The 19,704-nt window shown below is 28.3% G+C and overlaps 5 protein-coding genes across 5 annotated transcripts; 2 read left to right on the forward strand and 3 right to left on the reverse strand.

Moving 5' to 3' along the window:
• Window positions 1-1,930: 1,930 nt before the first annotated feature.
• OCT59_008483 (uncharacterized protein) lies at window positions 1,931-5,990 on the reverse strand (the record flags this gene model as incomplete). The annotated part of the gene is made up of 10 exons (XM_066142504.1): window positions 1,931-2,302; window positions 2,546-2,782; window positions 2,859-3,134; window positions 3,203-3,589; window positions 3,660-4,028; window positions 4,097-4,489; window positions 4,557-4,739; window positions 4,856-4,867; window positions 5,029-5,430; window positions 5,652-5,990. The coding sequence occupies 10 exons, from the start codon at window positions 5,988-5,990 to the stop codon at window positions 1,931-1,933; spliced, it is 2,970 nt and encodes a 989-aa protein (XP_065999380.1).
• A 2,936-nt stretch (window positions 5,991-8,926) lies between these two features.
• Window positions 8,927-10,088, forward strand: OCT59_008484 (uncharacterized protein; the record flags this gene model as incomplete). Its single annotated transcript, XM_066142505.1, has 3 exons — window positions 8,927-8,966; window positions 9,168-9,441; window positions 9,518-10,088. The coding sequence occupies 3 exons, from the start codon at window positions 8,927-8,929 to the stop codon at window positions 10,086-10,088; spliced, it is 885 nt and encodes a 294-aa protein (XP_065999381.1).
• A 2,446-nt stretch (window positions 10,089-12,534) lies between these two features.
• Window positions 12,535-12,959, forward strand: OCT59_008485 (uncharacterized protein; the record flags this gene model as incomplete). Its single annotated transcript, XM_066142506.1, has 2 exons — window positions 12,535-12,561; window positions 12,630-12,959. 2 exons carry the CDS (start codon window positions 12,535-12,537, stop codon window positions 12,957-12,959), a joined length of 357 nt encoding a protein of 118 aa, XP_065999382.1.
• A 418-nt stretch (window positions 12,960-13,377) lies between these two features.
• OCT59_008486 (uncharacterized protein) lies at window positions 13,378-14,024 on the reverse strand (the record flags this gene model as incomplete). The annotated part of the gene is made up of 4 exons (XM_025328325.1): window positions 13,378-13,495; window positions 13,566-13,684; window positions 13,750-13,892; window positions 13,958-14,024. The coding sequence occupies 4 exons, from the start codon at window positions 14,022-14,024 to the stop codon at window positions 13,378-13,380; spliced, it is 447 nt and encodes a 148-aa protein (XP_025167109.1).
• Window positions 14,025-17,903: 3,879 nt separating this feature from the next.
• OCT59_008487 (uncharacterized protein) lies at window positions 17,904-18,879 on the reverse strand (the record flags this gene model as incomplete). The annotated part of the gene is made up of 5 exons (XM_066142507.1): window positions 17,904-17,938; window positions 18,016-18,214; window positions 18,284-18,361; window positions 18,588-18,778; window positions 18,852-18,879. The coding sequence occupies 5 exons, from the start codon at window positions 18,877-18,879 to the stop codon at window positions 17,904-17,906; spliced, it is 531 nt and encodes a 176-aa protein (XP_065999383.1).
• Between the last annotated feature and the right edge of the window lie 825 nt (window positions 18,880-19,704).

A 19,704-nucleotide genomic window follows, 5' to 3' on the forward strand; every position in this document is an offset into this window, starting at 1 on the left:
TTTAGAAAAAAACGAAGGCAAATAGATTCATCAAATTGTGTAACAAATTACCGTACGTAATTGCCTATAGCTGGATTTAGTGAATTCCTAAAAGGAAGAAGCGTTTTAAACATGAAAGTTAATATTGATATCAACATTCAATATCAATTGAAATAATTAAAATTTCATACGAACAGCAGTTGTTTATATTTGTTTGAAAATTTCTGATCATGATCTATGGCATGGTCCGATCGGTCCGCGTTGACTGAAATTACAGCGGGAACTGGTAAAATAGATTGAGTATTATTGGAAATTGTACTGATATTTGTATATTCTCATTATTATGAAAATTCTAATAGATAATAGAAACGATAAATTAAACAACAATTATTAAAATATAAAACCAATTAAAATTATTAATTGTTCTCTATTTGTTACATTACTTTTTCACAAATTTTGTCATATCTGTTTAGTTTGTCTTTTTTGTGCAGAAAATGGAATTTAATGGCAAATTAGATGGGAATTTGTAATGGATTTCTTTTTCTTGGTTTTAGCTAAAGGGCTTTGATAGAGTACTATAATTACTTTATGTATGAATGTTTAAGCCATCTGGTCAGCAGAAAGGATCATTTATATGATTTAAAGTAGATCGTTCAATAAAAACTGAATTTCCTAAACATATAAGTTATAAAAATGAGTATAAATAAATATAATTATATATGATAATAATTATTAACAATTAAATTTTTAATACATGCCTTGTAAATTATATACATAACCGGATTATTTCCTGGTATGCTCCGCTAGTATTTCCATTGTAAATCAATAAATTTTTGCTAGAATTTGGTAACTTATTCTTAAAATAAGTAACTAATTTGTTTGCTATATTTTCAATAAATTCGTCATAATTTGGTGATTTTAAGTAATCATTACATATTCATGTCTGTATGCACATGTTTACAAAAATCATGTAAAGGTCCATTCAAAATATAATCTAGACATAAAGGGCATTCTCCTTGTAACTATATTTACGATATAGTAGTTAGGTCGTATTCCACTAACTTCTTGAATTGATTTTCTGCTAGTTTATCTATCATTGGAGAAAGCTTATTCATCGCTTTCTCAGTGAATTTCACTGTCTGATCATCATAAAATGAAATAAACACATCAAAATATCATATTAATATAATAATCATTATGGCTGGTTAGTTGGATGATTCAATCATATTCATTAAACAAAGCCTTCCTTTATTTACTCTTTTTTGTTGATCTTCTTAATACAAAAGGCATAATTCCATAAAGTTTTGTTTCATCAATATTACCAGCTTCTCTACATAATCCCATATCAGAAATACATATATTTATATATTCTATATGCTTAAACAATATATTCTTCATGTAAAAGTCACGATTAGATGTTAAAATAACTGGCAGATTTTGCTAAAAATTTTTTTATTTTTTTTTAAAAAAAAAGCAATAGATAAAAATACAATTTAACAAAAAAAGTATTTAAAATTAATTGTTCTTCAATAATGTTACAAGTCCAACCTCAAAGTTATTTAGCTCACTATTTTCTGTTAAATTGTCTTATGCCAGTCCTATTCCCAGCTATAAAATTAAAAATAAAAATGAAATTATTTCTTTGATTTCTTGAAAGTATTAAATTAAATTATAATATATTAAACAATATAAATATATCTGTTATAATATAAATTTCCCAATTACAAATTGATTTTTATTCATGTAAAATGAAACTTACATTTACAATACTCTATTATAATCAATGTTGGACAAAAAATACTAATATATAGAAGATAATTATACTTGTTATAAATAATTCATATTATAGTCTAAAAAAAAAAATTTCTTAATACATAAAGTGCAAACATATATTCTTTCAAATAAAGAAAAAAATTATAAGATCATTCATAATATGTTTCATTCATATCTACTAATCCAAAATTGCACAGTCTAAACATTCAGAATTATTATCATATTTTGGAAGATCTTTTGTAAAAGGATTAAGTAACCGAGATGTATAAATAGCTTGAGGATGAGTGGTTGTTTGTCTATTTTCCATTAAAGAAGAAAGGTGTAAATTTCTATAATTCTCTGCTTTTTTAATTTCTAAATTATTAATGGTAATGCAAAAAAGTGAAAGATTTAATTCAATTACATTAGGTCTATTTTCTGGATTTGAATTCCAACATTTTTTCATTAAATCAATATAACCTTCTGGTGTTCCTGTTTCATTTAATTTAGGTCGAATTCCATTACAGATATCTAGTGCTAAAAGATGATCATGCGCACGATCATCAAAAGGCTGCCTTCCAGTTAATGCAAAATACATAATCATACCAAAACTATAGATATCTGCTACTTGAGTATAAGTACATCCTCTTAGTACTTCAGGTGCCACATAAGGCATTACTCCATAAATATTATTTTGATTAATATCATCAACTTTTCTACATAATCCCATATCAGAAATATATATTCTGTTGCCATATTCCTCCATAGAAGAAATATTAAATAATATATTTCCTGTATGAAAATCATGATGAACCATCTGTTTTTCATGAATTTTTTTAAGACCACATGCAATAAAGTATAATGTTCCTAACTTCTTTTCCCAGCTAAAATATTTAAAGTTTTCATTTACACTTATCCAATTATTAAAATCTCCACCATTTGCATAATGAAGAACAATAACATATTCTTCTGTATTTGGATTTTGAGATATTCCATATATTTTTAAAATATTGCTATCATCAATTGATCTAGCAGTTGAATATGCTCTAGCCTAGTATTAGAACATTAATATATAAATAAATATGTTATTATGTACAAATTTAAAAAATTTATAAGACAATTTATACCTCATTTGTTAATTCAATATTAGAATTTTGTAAATTATCTAAACATTTTAAAGCAACTTTTTTATCATTCCACGTTGCTAAATATATTGTAGCAAACCCACCTTTACCTATTTTTTTAATATTATAAAACTCAGAATATGGAATGTATAAAATAAAGGAATTGTCAATTAATTTGTTTCTGCTTGTAAGATTTAAAACTAAAATAAAATCATTTGTATTTGGATTTTTAGATATTCCATATGGTTTAACTTTCCTAATTAGTAAATAATATTCAGCCTGAAATGTAAACAAAAATAAATATATTATATTGAAAAAAATTAAGAATATTTATAAAAATGTTGTACCTCATTTATTACAAATTCAATAAGATCTTGTGAGTTATGTAAGCATTTTAAAGCAACTTCTTTACATGAATCTCTTGTATATTTAAGATTATTGCAATTAAAATATAATGGACCATCTTTCCATATTGCTGAATATACTGTCATAAAATCATTTTTATTTATTTCACTAATATTATCAAGTTGATTGTATGGTATCCATTCAAATACTATATCATCATCTTCTTTAATATTTGATTGCATTTCTTGAATAAAATCATCAATTTTTTTATTTCCACTTATCCAGATAATATCATTTAGAACTAAAATATAATCTTTTGTATCTGGATTTTGTGATATTCCATATGCCTTAAAGGCTCTTCTATTAAATTTTTTTAAGTACTTTTTAGTCTAAAATATAAACAAAAAGATAAATATATAATATTGAAAAAAGTTAAGAATATTCATAAAAATGTTATACCTCATTTATTACAAGTTCAATAGGATCTTGTGAGCTATGCAAGCATTTTAAAGTAACTTTTGTATTTGAATCTCTTGTACATTGATACATTGGACCATCTTTCCATATTGCTGAATATACTGTTGTAGAATCATTTTTATTTATTTCATTAATTTTATCAAGCTGACAATATGGTATCCATTCAAATACTATATCACCATATTCTTTAATATTTGATTGCATTTCTTGAATAAAATCATCAATTTTTTTATTTCCACTTATCCAGATAATATCATTTAGAACTAAAATATAATCTTTTGTATCTGGATTTTGTGAAATTCCATATGGCTTAAAGGCTTTTCTATTAAATTCTTTCAAGTACTTTTTAGCCTAAAATATAAACTAAAGATAAATATATTATATTGAAAAAGTTAAGAACATTTATAAAAATGCTATACCTCATTTATTACAAGTTCAATAGAATCATGTGAGTTATGTAAGCATTTTAATGCTACTTCTTTATTTGAATATCTTGTATATTCATAATTATCATAATCACAATATAATGGACCATCTTTCCATGTTGCTGAATATACTGTCATCAAATCATTTTTATTTATTTCATTAATTTTATCAAGCTGATAATATGGAATCCATTCAAATACTTCATATAGATAATATTCATTAGATTTTAATTGCACTTTTTGAATAAAATCATCAATTTTTTTATTTCCACTTATCCAGATAATATTACTTACTAGAACTAAAATATAATCATTTGTATCTGGATTTTGTGATATTCCGTATGGTTTGAAGATTTTTCTATTAAATTTTTCTAAGTACTTTTTAGCCTGAAATATAAGTAAAAGAGATAAATAAATATATTTAATAAAAAAAGTTAATATAAGAATATTATACCTTATTTATTACAAGTTCAATAGAATCTTGCGAGTTATATGAGCATTTCAATGCTACTTCTTTATTTGAATCTCTTGTATAATAATTATCCAATCTGTTCTTTTTGTATAATGGACCATCTTTCCATATTGCTGAATATACTGTCATAAAATCATTTTTATTTAATTCATTAATTTTATCAAACTGATAATATGGTATCCATTCAAATATTATGCCATAGCCTAATTGCACTTCTTGAATGAAATCATCAGTTTTTTTATTTCCACTTGCCCGGGTAATATTAATTTTTCCAAACAAACTTTTAGAAAATTCTATTTAGAACAAAAATAATATCATTTGTATTTGGATGTTGAGATATTCCATATATTTTAAAGATCTTTGAATAAATACTTGCCTGAACATTAATAAATGAGATTAATATTTTAACTTATAAAAAAAAAAAAAAATAGAAAATATATAATCTCCAACACACCTTATTTAGAACTTCGTCAGTAATATTTTGTGAGTTATGTAAATACTTCAAAGTAATTTTTTTATTTAAATCTCTTGCATATATATTATGCTGATTACTATAATATAGTGGACCATTCTTCCATATTGCTGAATATGTTGTCACAAAGTCATTTTTGCCCATTTTTTTAATTTCATTAAACTGACTGTATGATATCCATTCAAATATTATATCATCACGTTTATTAGTACTTAATTGCATTTTTTGAATGAATTCGTCGATCCTTTTATTTCCACTTGTCCATTTTACGAGGTTTATGGAATTATTTAGAACTAAAATATAATCATTTGTATCTGGGTTTTTAGATATTCCACATATTTCATTAATCTTATGACCACGTCTATTTACTGAATATTTTTTAGCCTAAAACATAAATGAGAGATAAGTAATTTTTTTTACTTCAAATCACCGGGGGTGATCATCACCGTTGGCCAGAATTATCAATTTTTACCGGCACTATATTTTTTTAATGCTGGTCAATCGTCATAATTTCAGTCACCGGTGAACATCACTCCCGATGATAGTTAGAATAATTCTAAATAATTTGTCAAAAAATAAAGAAAAAATGCAAAAAAATTTTATACCTCATTTATTACGAAATTAATGTGATTTTGTGAGTAATGTAAACGTTTTAAAGCAACTTTTTTATTTGGAACTCTTGCATATTTATTATCCTGTTTATTCCAATCTAATGGTCCATCACGCCATATTACTGAATATAATGTTATAGCCAAATTTTTACTCGTTTCTTTAATTTCGTAAAACTGATTGTATGGTATCCATTCAAATACTATATCATCGCCAAAGTATTCAGTTTTCAATTGCACTTCTTGAATGAAATTATCAATTCGTCCATTTCCACTAGTCCAGTTTTTAAAATTGTCCTTTAAATATTCCACACGTTTCCGAGAAGACAGCAGCATTATTTTTTAAACGGCTTAAAAAAATTTTTTGAATAAAAAACACTTTTTTTTCGCAACAAGCTAATATAATGATCATCAAAAAAGCTTATGCAGAAGGGAGCATGTGATACGGCTGATACATAGTAAATTCATGCAACCCTATAAAAAATTTTATGTAAAAACTCCGTAAAAATGAGCCTTTCACAGATCCATTCACGGAAAATGTAAATGATTTGATAAATTCCGTGATATAAGGTTATTAATTCCGGAAATATGAGCCTTTTATGGAAAGACGGAATATAAAAAACGGATCAACCTTTTTTACAAGGCAACCATTATTATAGCAATTTTTATAGTTAGATTGCTCCAAATCACCCTATATTATATAATCCCCTATTCCCCCTGTATCATCATCTCCCCCTATATCTCCCCCTATATATATTTGGCAATTCTCTGTCACTAATTAAATTGAAGGCATGTGATTGGTCACGGGGAAGGTGTGGAGATCGCGTCGCATCCCCCTGTATCACTGATTTTTCACAGATTTTTCATGTATATTTGCGCAGTCTCTGTCACTAACAAGATTGAAGGTGAGACACAGTGGTTCGAATCCGGGGGATGATTTTTTTTTTTACATTTTTTTTTTACTTTTTTGATAAAGTCACGAGACACGGGTTTGAATCCAAGGATATTTTTTTACATATTTACATTGACATATTTCGCAAGATCACGGGTTCAGACCTTTAAGCCAAGCCAAGCCGATCAAGCCAAGCCAAGCCAAGCCAAGCCGAACTTCAAGCCAACCCAAGCCAACCCGTATTGGCTTATCAAGCGAAATCATGGCAAAGTATATCGGCTTAAAGGATCAATCAAGCGAATCAAGCCAAATTTTATCAACTTAAAGGGCATTTATACACGTTACTTTCGTGTTAGTGCATGTAGAGACATGTACACGTAATAAAGTGTATGTAAATGCGCATAAACAAGCCGAACCAAGCCAGCCAACCGATGGAGTCAAAATATATCACGTGATGTTACACAAATTTCCAAAAAAGGAATATTTGTTTCTAACGGAAAATAAAATGTTGGGTTACACAATATTTTCTAAAAAGGAAATTAATATGCAGATCAATTAATTCCGGCCGGAATTTTAATTACGCAGAAATCTACAACGTGACATTACGCAAATTTTCGAAATTCTTATGCAAATCACTTAATTCTTTATACAAATACAATATTTAATATTACATATAACAATCTATAACAATACTATATATCCCAATACTATATAATAATACTACAATACTATATTAATAAAAAACAATATTTAAAATTCTAATAATACTTTATAATAAATACAATCGATTGTTAATAAATAAAAATAATAAAATACAATATTTAAATTTTAACAGTACTGTTATCAAATTTAGATTTCAATTTGCTCACCAACAATTTATTACTATTACCGATTAAAAAGCATATATTAAAAGTACATATAAATTGATATTATACCAAACTTTAGATTAATGACAATTCAACTGACACCCCAATCAGTATAAAACTTTCAAAGTTATAAGATCTTCTAGGTCAAAAATCTAATTTCATCTATCTAATGATAGACATATTACAATACAACTATATATTTGATATATAAGAAGTTATGTGATGGATATAGTAATAAAAAGAATATTAAGACAATGATAATACCTGCAAAATATATTTTCAAAAATGCTCCATTTTACAACTAAATACAAATCCATATTAATAAAATCTTCAGATCTTTGAAAATACAATTAGTTCTTAATATAACAAAGTAAATGTCCAAGCTTATCAAACTTCCATTATAAGAAAATTCGTTAATACTATAATGAATTATTCAGAATATTAAAAAATTTTAGTATAATACAGTAAAATAAAAGAAAATCAAAATATTTGTAAAATGTTATACTCAAAAAACTTCAAACTGCCCTTTATATTAAAATTTATTTTGCAAAAATCTTTTTTACATTAAAAAAACATTTGTTTTAAAAGAAATTCATTATAATATATAAGGGACTATTTACATTTATGAATTTATGAGTTTTTCTTTATTCAACATTATACTGCATTTTATTAGTAAAATTTAATGTAACAAATTTTTTTCATATAATTAAATTATATAGGGGACTATTTACATTTATAGAATTATTAATATTTCAAATCTTTTATAATATTAATGATAAAGCCATTCCAAACTAATAATTAATTTAACGTCCTTTTCAACTAAAAAATTTGAAAGAGAAAGAAATAATTTAAATAAATATGATATTTAAACATATCAAAATTTCTGGAAGTTTTCAGTAAAATCAGAAATATTCAGTATACCCAATTTCAAAGAAAAGAGGAAAAACTTAAAACATATATAAACATATATGTTTAAATTATTTTAAAATTTTTAAAAATAAAGGGGAGGAATATCCTAATAATATTGAAAGCAATAAAGTTAAAAAAAGCAAAATTTAGAATACAACTGATCACGTAGATGAACCTTTTTGTGTTGTATTTCGTACCCCACTTTTGCTATTCCCCTGTAGTAAACCGTGTGATTGGACGATCTACAATGTAACGTTTAAGCCCGTGATAAATCACGTTGCCACCTTGAGCGTTAACAAAAATTAATAACAAAATTTTACAAAAAATAATATAATAATGCTTGGTTTAATAATATTTCCTAATAAGATAATTTCTAAAATAAAATCATAATTCCTGATAATTTCTAATAATGGATCCTTTTTCACAAGGTCTGATTGTGTAAGAAATGATTTTCATATTCGAAATAAATTTGGACATTTTAGTGTTTTATAGCTGATTTACAGAGTTTATCACAGTATTAGTGTTATACGATGATTTACGAAGTTTATACATCATATTAACGGATTCATTTTTGTCCAGATTTGAAATGGTTAATCTGATTGGTGATGGCTAAAAAATCGAGGAATAATCGGCGTAAGACAATGGGTAAGTTTACTACTAACCCTACGCAGTATATTCCTCTGTGTAATCCGGCCAAGTATATACACATACGATAGGGTAACAGGTTTTATTACGGTAAAGAATATAAGACAAGATAGAGTAATAGGCGTGTTTGACTACCCCGAACTTTGCGATTATTAACTACCCCTGTGTAACCATGAAATTATTGTCGTTCCAAAAATAAAGCTTTAAGACAAAAGAATAAACTTCTTAAACGACAGTTTATTGAGGAAAATGATTTAGAATCTATAGAAGACACTATTATTTCTGATAATCTTGCAGATTATACGTGTCATCTTCTTAATCTATACAAAAATAATGATAATATAGAAAATAAAGAAAATACACCTAAATTTTGCTTTTCATGTTTAATAGATATATCTTTATTAGATGGAGATTCAAAACAAATAGCTAATACATTAGTTGGCATTATTGCTGATGTTGATGAATACTCATGGGTGTATGTATCTTTATTTTTATAATATAGAATTTATTTTTGAATAACAGATAATAAATTTAATTATTTATATATGCAGATATAATACTAAATATGATGGCAAGCAAGAGTCTGTAACATATTGGTATGTTTGTTCTCAAAGAGTGAATTTGGAAAAACAACCACGAAAACATCAGGATCTATTAAAACAACGTGATACTCCATCAATGAATCGATTTAATTGTGAAGGTTATATTCGAATTAATGTTAATCAAACAACAAACATTGCAAAAATAGAAGTAAATCATAATTATTTGCATCCTCCAACATCTGAAAATAGTGTATCTGAAGAAATAAAAATGTTTATTCAGGAGAATATTGATTTATTACCTTGTGAAATTTACGCAAAATTAATTAATAAAGGATTGGATTTATCTATTAAACAAAAGCAAATCCACTTTTGGTGGACAAAGTTTAATCAAAATAGATATATTCATCATGAAAATTCTTTTCAATCAGCATTAATTTGGATGAAAGAACAAAATTATTATATTATTTTAAATTTAACAGAACCAGTACAAGCTATAGCATTTACAACCGGAATTTATGAACACTTAAAAAAAAATAATATTCATATTCATGAATGTGATATTGACGCTACCTGTAAGTAATTTAAGTCATATTTATTTTAAGCTGTACTAATACAATTATTCTAATATTATACAGATAACACAAATAATTTAAAATTTGAACTTTATGTAATCCATGCCAAAGTTGATGGAGTAGGTTTTCCGCTTGCATACCTTTTTTTGGAGAATAATGGTAACTGTGGTAATGGAACACGAACTGATATAATTAACATGTTTTGTAAGCAAATGAAATTACAAGGATTAAATCCAGAATTTTTACTAACGGACAAAGATTTTGCCCAAATCACAGCATCACAAAGAATATGGGTAAATACAAAAATCCAACTGTGCCGTTGGCATATTAAACGATCTGTTGAAGCAAGATTAGCATCCAATAAATTATCACAACGAAATACATATGTTGGATTAACTGCACACCACCAGTTTTCTTTTATAAAAAATACATTTATTCCACCATCACCTATTCCAAAGGGTACAATATTTTGCCCTAAAGAATTACGAAAGGAAGTCTGGAAAATAATGGATAAACATTTTATTTACATCCATTAATTCCAACTAATAATCAGATATTATCATCATCAGAAATCTGGAAATTAGCAGTTAACGAAATGTATATGTATTGTGAACAGCATTCATTGCCTTTTCTTTGGGCTTATATGTGGAAGGAGTGGTATTGTGCAGAACGATGGGTATTATGGATGCGTGCAGGTTGTGAAAATAAGATATCAGTTTTAAAAACTACAATGATTGTAGAATCTCACTGGAAAGTACTTAAGCGGGATTTTTTATATAAATTTTTTCGTCCTCAGCTTGATTTAGTTGTTTTTATAATTACAAAAAAGGTATTTATTACTATTAAATTATTTTTATTTTATATTTTGTTTAATAATATATTTTATTTTGATAGATGCTAAAGCATCAGGAGCGGCGGTTTAATCAATTAGCAATAGGAAGAGAAAAGCCAGAGCGGAGAAAGATATTCAAATCTGAGTGGAAACGCTTAGCAAAACATAATGTATCAAATGATTTTCGGTATATAACAGATCCTGATAAATGGATTTGTGGTTGTTTATATTATTTAACCAGTCATTTTTTTATCTGTAAGCATCTAATTCAACAAAAAGGAGAAATACTGCCAAAATTTTTTGATCATATAAAACGGAATAATCAGTATCCATTCTTAGAAAATGCAGATAACAGAAGTAATAGTACACCCAATACCTTATTACAACTTGTGCCATGTGTTCAGGACGAATGTACCATTCATGAGGAGTTAACTGAGGATGACTCTGACGCTTTCTTTGATGAACTTATTTCAATTACAAAGCCGGCAACTGATTTGCTTGAAGAGCACAAATTCTCCCAAAATATTAAATGGGGAAAAGGTGTAGAAAAAAACTTTAATTCAATTAGAAAAATGGTACAAGAGGTAGAAACTTATCGATGAAAGAGAACGATGCCTTTAACTTGGAAAGGCCATATTTGAATTAAAGGTATATTTTCATATTTTATTTTATAGTGTAAAAAAAATAAAATAACTAACATTTCCAATATTTTCTCAAATATATGTGTATTAATCATTACATTAAAAGAATATTTGAATTTTAACGTCTATAAAAAATAACTACAACAAACATTCCTGAAATTTACATAGAATATATTATATATTAGTTCGTTAAAAATAAAAAAAATGCGAGTCAAAATTCATTACATTTACCTATGTTTTGTCTACTTCTTGGTTTTTAATGTCTTTGTGCTTTTATAATAACATATTAAGTGTAAAAGTTTGTAAGTTAGAGTTGAAGGCTAGAGATTCCTGGTTCTTAGCGTTAGAATCTTGAAAAAAAATTTTTTTTCTTAGAGAAAAAAAAAATGCCGAAACAAATTTATTGGATAAAAATAAACCAATCAATATTTTATGCTGTGCCACTGTGGCAAATGTTACACCAAAAGTGCATTTTTTCACGGTTACGCAGGGGTAGTTTTGTTGAGCCACATGCAGGTACTCCTGTACTACATAATAATGCGTCATACGACAGGGTCTGTACAACCGATGAATTTCTCACATATAGTGCCACTTGGTATTTTCCTCACCCACCGCACTTTGAGCCAATAACATTTCGCAAAAAACAGCATAAAATCCGAAAATGTCAGTCACGTTACTCTGTCTCGTCAAAGGAAATACGCTTGCGAACGCTTTCTCAGTTAAAATAACTAGCGACGAACCCTGTTAGCGATCTCAAGGACGCTATTAAGGCGAAAAAGGCACCAGAGTTCGACTATTTTTCTGCAGACGAACTCAAGCTATGGAAGGTGGAAATTGGTGGCGATCACCTTGACGATCAGTTGAAGAATCTCAAAACTTAATGGCAGTGACGAGCTGTCAGCAATAAACGAAATTGGAGACACTAAGAATGAGAAATACTGTACAAAGAAAGCGTTGCGTAAACTTTTTGACGAATTGGAGATGAGAGTTGCAACAACTCCTATCGACGTATCTTATGAGGCCTCCAAAAGTATCTACTCGTATACTTATCTGTCTCTGCAACTTACCCGCTCAAGGATCAAGTCAAGGTCGTACCAGAGAAGCTGATCGAGGGAAAAAATGGGCGCAGGAATCTTGACTATGGTATTGAATCACGTACGACCGTCGGTCTAGTTGAAGTCAAAAAAGATGACTATAAGCAGGGATTCGCACAAGCTACTGTACAGTTGGTGTCATCGCTAGGTCGTAAGCGCAAAGCAGACAAAATGGATGATGAACCTAGATTTAACAAAGTATGGGGGATTGTGACGGATGCAGAAAAACGGTACTTCATGGAATGTTCGCAAGAAGATGAAGGGAAATTATCGTTTAATTTGACGAAGCCGCCTCTATTTGTTGCGTACTAAGATGAGGATATAAAGGAGAAAGCAGTGAAGGGTCTTGGTCATATTATTTGGTTGCTGGAGGAGTCACAAAAGGCGGACTCAGCTGTTAACGAGAAGGTAATAAAAAAGCGTAAGTCATTGAGTAAAGTAGCGGGAAATTCAGATACTGTAGATAAGCCTTAGCAGACTTAGCATAACGCAAACAGTCGTTAATATCATGTATCACGGGCAAAGTCCCGAATATTTGTATTTATTTTAACTCGTACTTCAACACCTGTATAATGGGATGCGTCCCAAACCAATGTATTTATTTTTTATATGTATTAATAAAAATTTATTTTTACAATCAAACACGCAGTCCGACAAATCTTTGAAGGTGAATGACATCCTAACGAGGAGGAAGTTCCAAACCACGCAGACTATCGTTTATACCCTAAGATCAGACATTAAAAATGACGTTATAGTCTTCTAATTCAGCCGAGCGATCAGCGACCTTGTTAATTATATAACAATGGCCGACATCCCGTATATTCGGATTATTTCTGTCATGTAGTGACCTATATTTGAGAAAGTCAGAAACATTGCAGATATTTCCAGAAAATAATAATAATAAAGTTTGACACTAACCAAGGTGGCATGTACCCCATACAGTTTCCAAGTATACGACTAGTTCGAAAAGAGAATATCATGCCAAGTTGAAATTCATCAGTGCCGCCATTGGTCGTGATATAATTAATAAGATCAGTCTAAAATAATTTTGTACGTATTAGTTTAAACTAACAAACAAGGAATAACAAACAATGTAAAATACCTTTGTACGATTTCTACCCCTACGTGGCCAGGGGTTTACCGCCCATTCGATAATAACGATCGGATTGTCAACACAAGCAGAGTCAATAACTTCAAGGAGATTCTTAGCATTCCGTTTTAAACATTCGGGAATGTCATTCATACCTAAAAAAGATTGTTAAAAACGACTTGATCTGGACTTTCATTTATTTGTATTATTTAATGCTCACCTAGAGAAAATACTTTTGCGAGATCTTTTACATAAAAAGCGTCACTGTTTTCCAAATTCTCAGACATATTTGTTGCTTAAAAAAGAAAGAGTTCTATTTAAGTTAAGACTTATAGTATTTATACTGATTATTAAATCACGTGTAGTTCGCTGAATCGATGATTGACTATATATTGTGCAACAGTGTGATGACGCAGTAATACTTGATTATAATGAAAGAACCTTCGAGAAGAGTACAATGTGCCAGAAAAGAAATGTTATATACGAATAAATTTAGTTTTTATCCGGCTGTTTTAATATTAAAATCTGGATTGCCAAAAAATATCTATATCCCGAAGGGTCAGGATCATTGAATTATATAAATTATAAATATTAACAATTAATGTTTTGAGATCCTGCTTTATTGTTAAATTGAAGTAAGTTATTTTTGTATCAAAGTATTACATTTAATATTTAAAATATTTGTTAAAATCAGATAATTGAAAATTCGATTTTTTTGATTTTGAATTTTAATTTTTGATTTTAATTATATTTTAATTAATTCTAATTAATTTTACAAATGATAATTAAAATAACAATAATAATAAATAAACTTCATGTTCTCAAGCATCACGGTTCTGGATTTTTCAAAAAGAAAAATTTCAAATTATTTTAGTAATGTTACATTTTTGTTTTGATGATTTCGTATTTATTAATAATTTTGATAATCATGATGATTTTGATTTTTTTTTTGATAAATAGATTCTAAATAATTATAAAATCGAACACAAATTATTGAAATTAATTTCCTTTCCACGAAGGATATTATCAAGATTGGTTATATATATATTTATTTATTATTAAATTAGCTCAGTTTTTACAAGAAAAATTTTATCTTCGAAATAATAATAAAATTTACTAAATTTATCTTGAAAAGTTTAATCTAAAGTTTAACAAAGTTTAGTTTAAAAGTAGCTTAATAATATTGAAAGCAATAAATTTAATAAAGCAAAACTTAGAATACAACTGATCACGTAGATGCGTAGTATTTCGTACCCCACTTTTGTTATTCACCTGTAGTAAACCGTGTGATTGGACGATCTACAATCATTAAACTTCATAATTTTACCGCGAAAATGAAAATTAAAATAAATAACTTAAAATTTGAAATATTCACATAAAAAAAACATCATTAATAAAACTTCTAAAATTGTATTTCTATGAAAATAAACTAAATGTTTCTAATGTCTCTTATTTAGCAATTGCAAGAATTATTTGATGAAGAGTACATTTTCTCGCTATTTTTCCATTTAACTTTTAACTTTCAGAAGAATGGCGCAGTAACGTTTAAAAATTTTGAGTAACCCGCTTAACATCATGATTTATTATAGGGAAAGGTACAAATAACAAAAGTGGGGGATACTAACAGCCACCTGATGTGTCTACTACATTCAATTTGAAAAATATTTACGAATTTATTTATCTATCGCCAAGTTTCCGCGTTTGTATAAATAGCAATTATTCCGTGACATTTGACTTACAAAAGTAAATTATCTTTTTAATAATTAAAGTTTTAACAAAATTTCCCATACGTGAGGTTATTTAATAATATTCAATTTTGTTAACTATAATTCAATTTTTTTTTGAATAGACACTTTTATCCTACCTACTTTCATTTCTTATAAGGACAAATGCTTTTCCACAAGTTTGGTATTATATTAAGGCTAAAAAAAATTCATGCTTCAATATTTAATTATTAAAAATAATACCAGTATGAAATTTTGAGATTATAAATTTTAACAAAGGGTATTGATATTGTCAAAGTACAATAAATTTTGTCTATTTTTATTGTATTACATTATTATGTTATTCATAATTACCAAACAAACAGACAAATTATACTGATTATAGTTATTGGATGGGTAAAATATCAGTCACCCTGTAAGGATACCCTAATACCTACGAAAAAAAATGCGTCCGCAATTTATCCCAGTTAAATAAGTAAACAAATTCCGGTGTCCAGAAAATATTCCAAAACGTGCGCGTTTCCGCGGAATGTGTCCGGTTTTAGCTTAGCTCAGAATTTGTCTGGAATTCTGCGCAACTGATCCATTTCAAAGATGATCAGATGATTATTATGATTTTACTATCATTCATCCAAAGTTTAAATTAACATCATACTCTAAGTTTACTTTTTACGTCAGTTTTAATGTGGTTTTACATTTTTTTAATTTTTATATATTTTTATTTTTGATAATATTGTCGGAATTTTTTCATGTTGTCCGGAATTTTTTCATGTCCAGTTTTCGATATTTTTTGGTAACATTTTCCGGACATTCCTTTTTCATAGAGCTATTATTTATTTCACGAATAATGACAAAATTTTCCGTTGAATAATTTTTAACCTAGAATATAAATAAAGAAATTAATACATTATATTAAAAACGTATATATATATAAATATCGTAAAAAATTTTATACCTCATCTACTATTAGAAAATTTACGAGATATTGTGAATTATGCATGAAAACGTTTTAATTGCAACTTTCTTATTTGGAACTCTTGTACATTTGTTATTTCGTTTGTTCCAATATAATGGACCATCTCGCCATGTTTACTGAATATACCGTTATAAAACCATTTTTCTATTTATTTAATATCATAAAATTGATCGTTATTCTTATTTTAATGGTGTGTTTGCTATATTTCTTTGGAACCTTCTTGTTATCGGCATTCGGCAATAATTTTTTAGTGTTAAAGTATAATAATACTGAACCAATATTAAGTAATATAATAATAATATTATTTAATTAAAGCTAGTTTATAACATTATTAAAGTGGAATAAAACCGAACTGAGTTAATGTTATATCGGGACTCATTAAGGAAGGTGGTTGATAAGCATTATTCTACATTAACAATATCTGAAGACTCTAGTAGCCTGCCCTATAAAAAAATGTCCTGAAATTGTAGCTAAAAACATCCGGAAAATGTCCGTGTGTCCGGAAAATGCCCAGAAAATTGCAATGTTCCGGACACTTTTCTGGACACTGGGCCTGAACCCTCCTAGACATTTTCTGGAATATGGAAATTTTTCAACGTCCGGAATATTGCAATAATCCGGATATATTCCAGACAAATGGACATTTTCCGGACGTTTTTAGTTACAATTTCTGGACATTCTTTTTTTATAGGGGCTGGCGGCATTTACTTCGAGTTAGAACATTTTGTTCTCTTGGGGTAATTTCCCCTTATACTTAAAGTCTCCGTCGTCAGAAGATTCATCATCAACTTCATCACCTTCATTGGTATCGTTAGTAATCATTATGGGTTTATTAAGGAAGGGTGCATAACGATCATTAGAGGCGAGGTTGATAATGTAAGCGACGGATCTAAGTAATGTAGGGTCCGTTGATGTGTTTTTAATAAAGCCCGATATACTTAATAATCCATAGTTTTCTTCCTCTACTTTATATACTCTCCTTTTAAGGAACCACGTTTGGTCATACGTTGAAAGAACGCCATACCTATAAAATAAAATAGTCATGTTAAAATCTGTTAATATTAAATATAATAAAAGGAGAAATGGGATTTTTTTACCTCAAACTATTGGCACACATATAGCCATATATCTGATTTATGGGGTCAAATACTGAGGTATCTTTTGAATAAACTAATGTCCCTTCTCGTTCTTTCTTCTCCTGATAGTAGAGGGAGATAATATCCTCATTTTGGGGTACTTGCAAAACCCACTTAGGTTTGCATTCCCAAGCCACAAGTAGTAACATGTTACCATTTACTACAACAAAATCTGGTTGTCCGATAGTATCCTTTAAGGCACGACCATCCAAAAAAAGAATGGATTGATCCAATGGTGTTAATGCATCAAATATATTAATATCTGATGCAGTCCAAATGTCCTTTTCGCAAGTGACTTTCCGACACTTACTGAACGTTGGTGTTGGATATTTAATATCCTCCTCTGGCTTCCAAGCTCTTACTTCCTGTTCAAACCCCACCCAATTTGTGATCTCATCGGGAAATCGTTGCTCAGTGGACTCGGTACTTGAATTTGACTTACCACGTAACTCAAGATAGATGAGATTTGGTAAAGTATTGCATATAACAGTTGATAGAGAGATCTCTTCTGAAAGAATGGAAGATAAAGTAACCTGAATTGAAGAAAAAGATGATGCCTTTTCTGGAGGTGAGGAAATCTTTCTTTTTGTCCATGCGTGAACATTTTCTTTATCTTCAGTCTTTCGTTTTATAGTGTGATTCTATAGTAATATTTTAATTTAGTGAATTATACAACCATTACACAAAAATTTAATAATTTATCCACTCACCCTTTCACGCCTTTCACGTTCCTCAATTATCTTTTCCCAATAATTTTTCAAACCATCACCGGAACGTTCTGAATCTACCTGTTATATAGGAATAATGTTAGCAGTGCATTATTTTTTTATTTAGTAATAAAGGAAGATGTTATGATTCCTCCTTCAGAATCAGTGAACCTTTATTAACAACAAAGTATGGGCGCCCAAATAGAGAACACCTGGAGTGGTTACCAGTATCAAAACCCAGTAATTCTCCCGATCAGCGCGGCAGGTAACCGGGAGTTGCCCAAACTTTGCAAAATAAAAAACGCACCTTCTTCTTCATATCTTCATAATTACTTTCTTCATGTTCTTCAGAAGCTTTCAGAAATCGACCGGCCCAAATCTTATCAGTACGGCTCCAATTATCTAAAAATGGAGGCGAAGTTATAATTTCGTCCTGATAAAGAGCCAGAAATCCGCGGTATGATGGTTTTTTTTGTTCTCTTAAATAAGAAACGAGAACTAGAAAAGGGCAAACTAGTTAGGATATGAAGAATACAAGTGAAGAAATGTAACAAATTGACACAAGACTTACCGTCACGGCCAATATAATTTTTGCTCATAGTGATGTTGTTTATAAGAATGAGAAATTATTAATGAATACGTTCAGAGAGCAAGCAAAAAATTGCAGAACTTTAATCCTTTATTTAACAGACCTAGAAACACGAAAATATGCATTATACCGTTATATATATATACACACGAAATAACTTTTGTTCGGACTTTGGATTTTTGCAGAACCTTAACTCTTTATTTAACAGAGCTAGAAACACGAAAATATGCATTATACGTTACATATATATATACACGAAATAATTTTTGTTCGGACTTTGAGTAATCTAAAGTCTAAAGTATATTGTAGTGCATGGTTAATTATCTCATTGATTAAAGCTTATAGCATCGGATAATCTATATACTGTATATTATCTATTATCGTTGTTAGTAGGCGGAGTTATTCATTTTGATAAACACTGTTATTTAAAGTAATATTATAATATCAGAAAAAACATTTTATTATTGATTCATATTAAAAGTAATATTATAATTATTAATAGTATTTCCTTGTAAAAATTGGTTAAAATAAACTATATAGACTATTGATAAACATTGCTGTTATGGTCAGGTTATACGATAATATATTAGGATTAACTGAGTTCGGTGTATAATCTATATCGCCGATTTTTGACTTACCGATAGTGATATTCATTTAATATTTAATATATTTAATAGAATAAAAAGAAAAAAGTCTATTTATTTATGGAAATTGTACCTAGAACAATAGGCAGAGTAACAATACATAGTATAAACATAAGCTTGTACGTTACAAGTTACAGAATACAAATTCAATAAGCGAAAATTATTTATTTACCCAATACCCAAACAAGGTT

Source organism: Rhizophagus irregularis, chromosome 16 (genome assembly GCF_026210795.1).
Source record: "Rhizophagus irregularis chromosome 16, complete sequence".
Lineage (NCBI taxonomy): Eukaryota > Fungi > Glomeromycota > Glomeromycetes > Glomerales > Glomeraceae > Rhizophagus > Rhizophagus irregularis.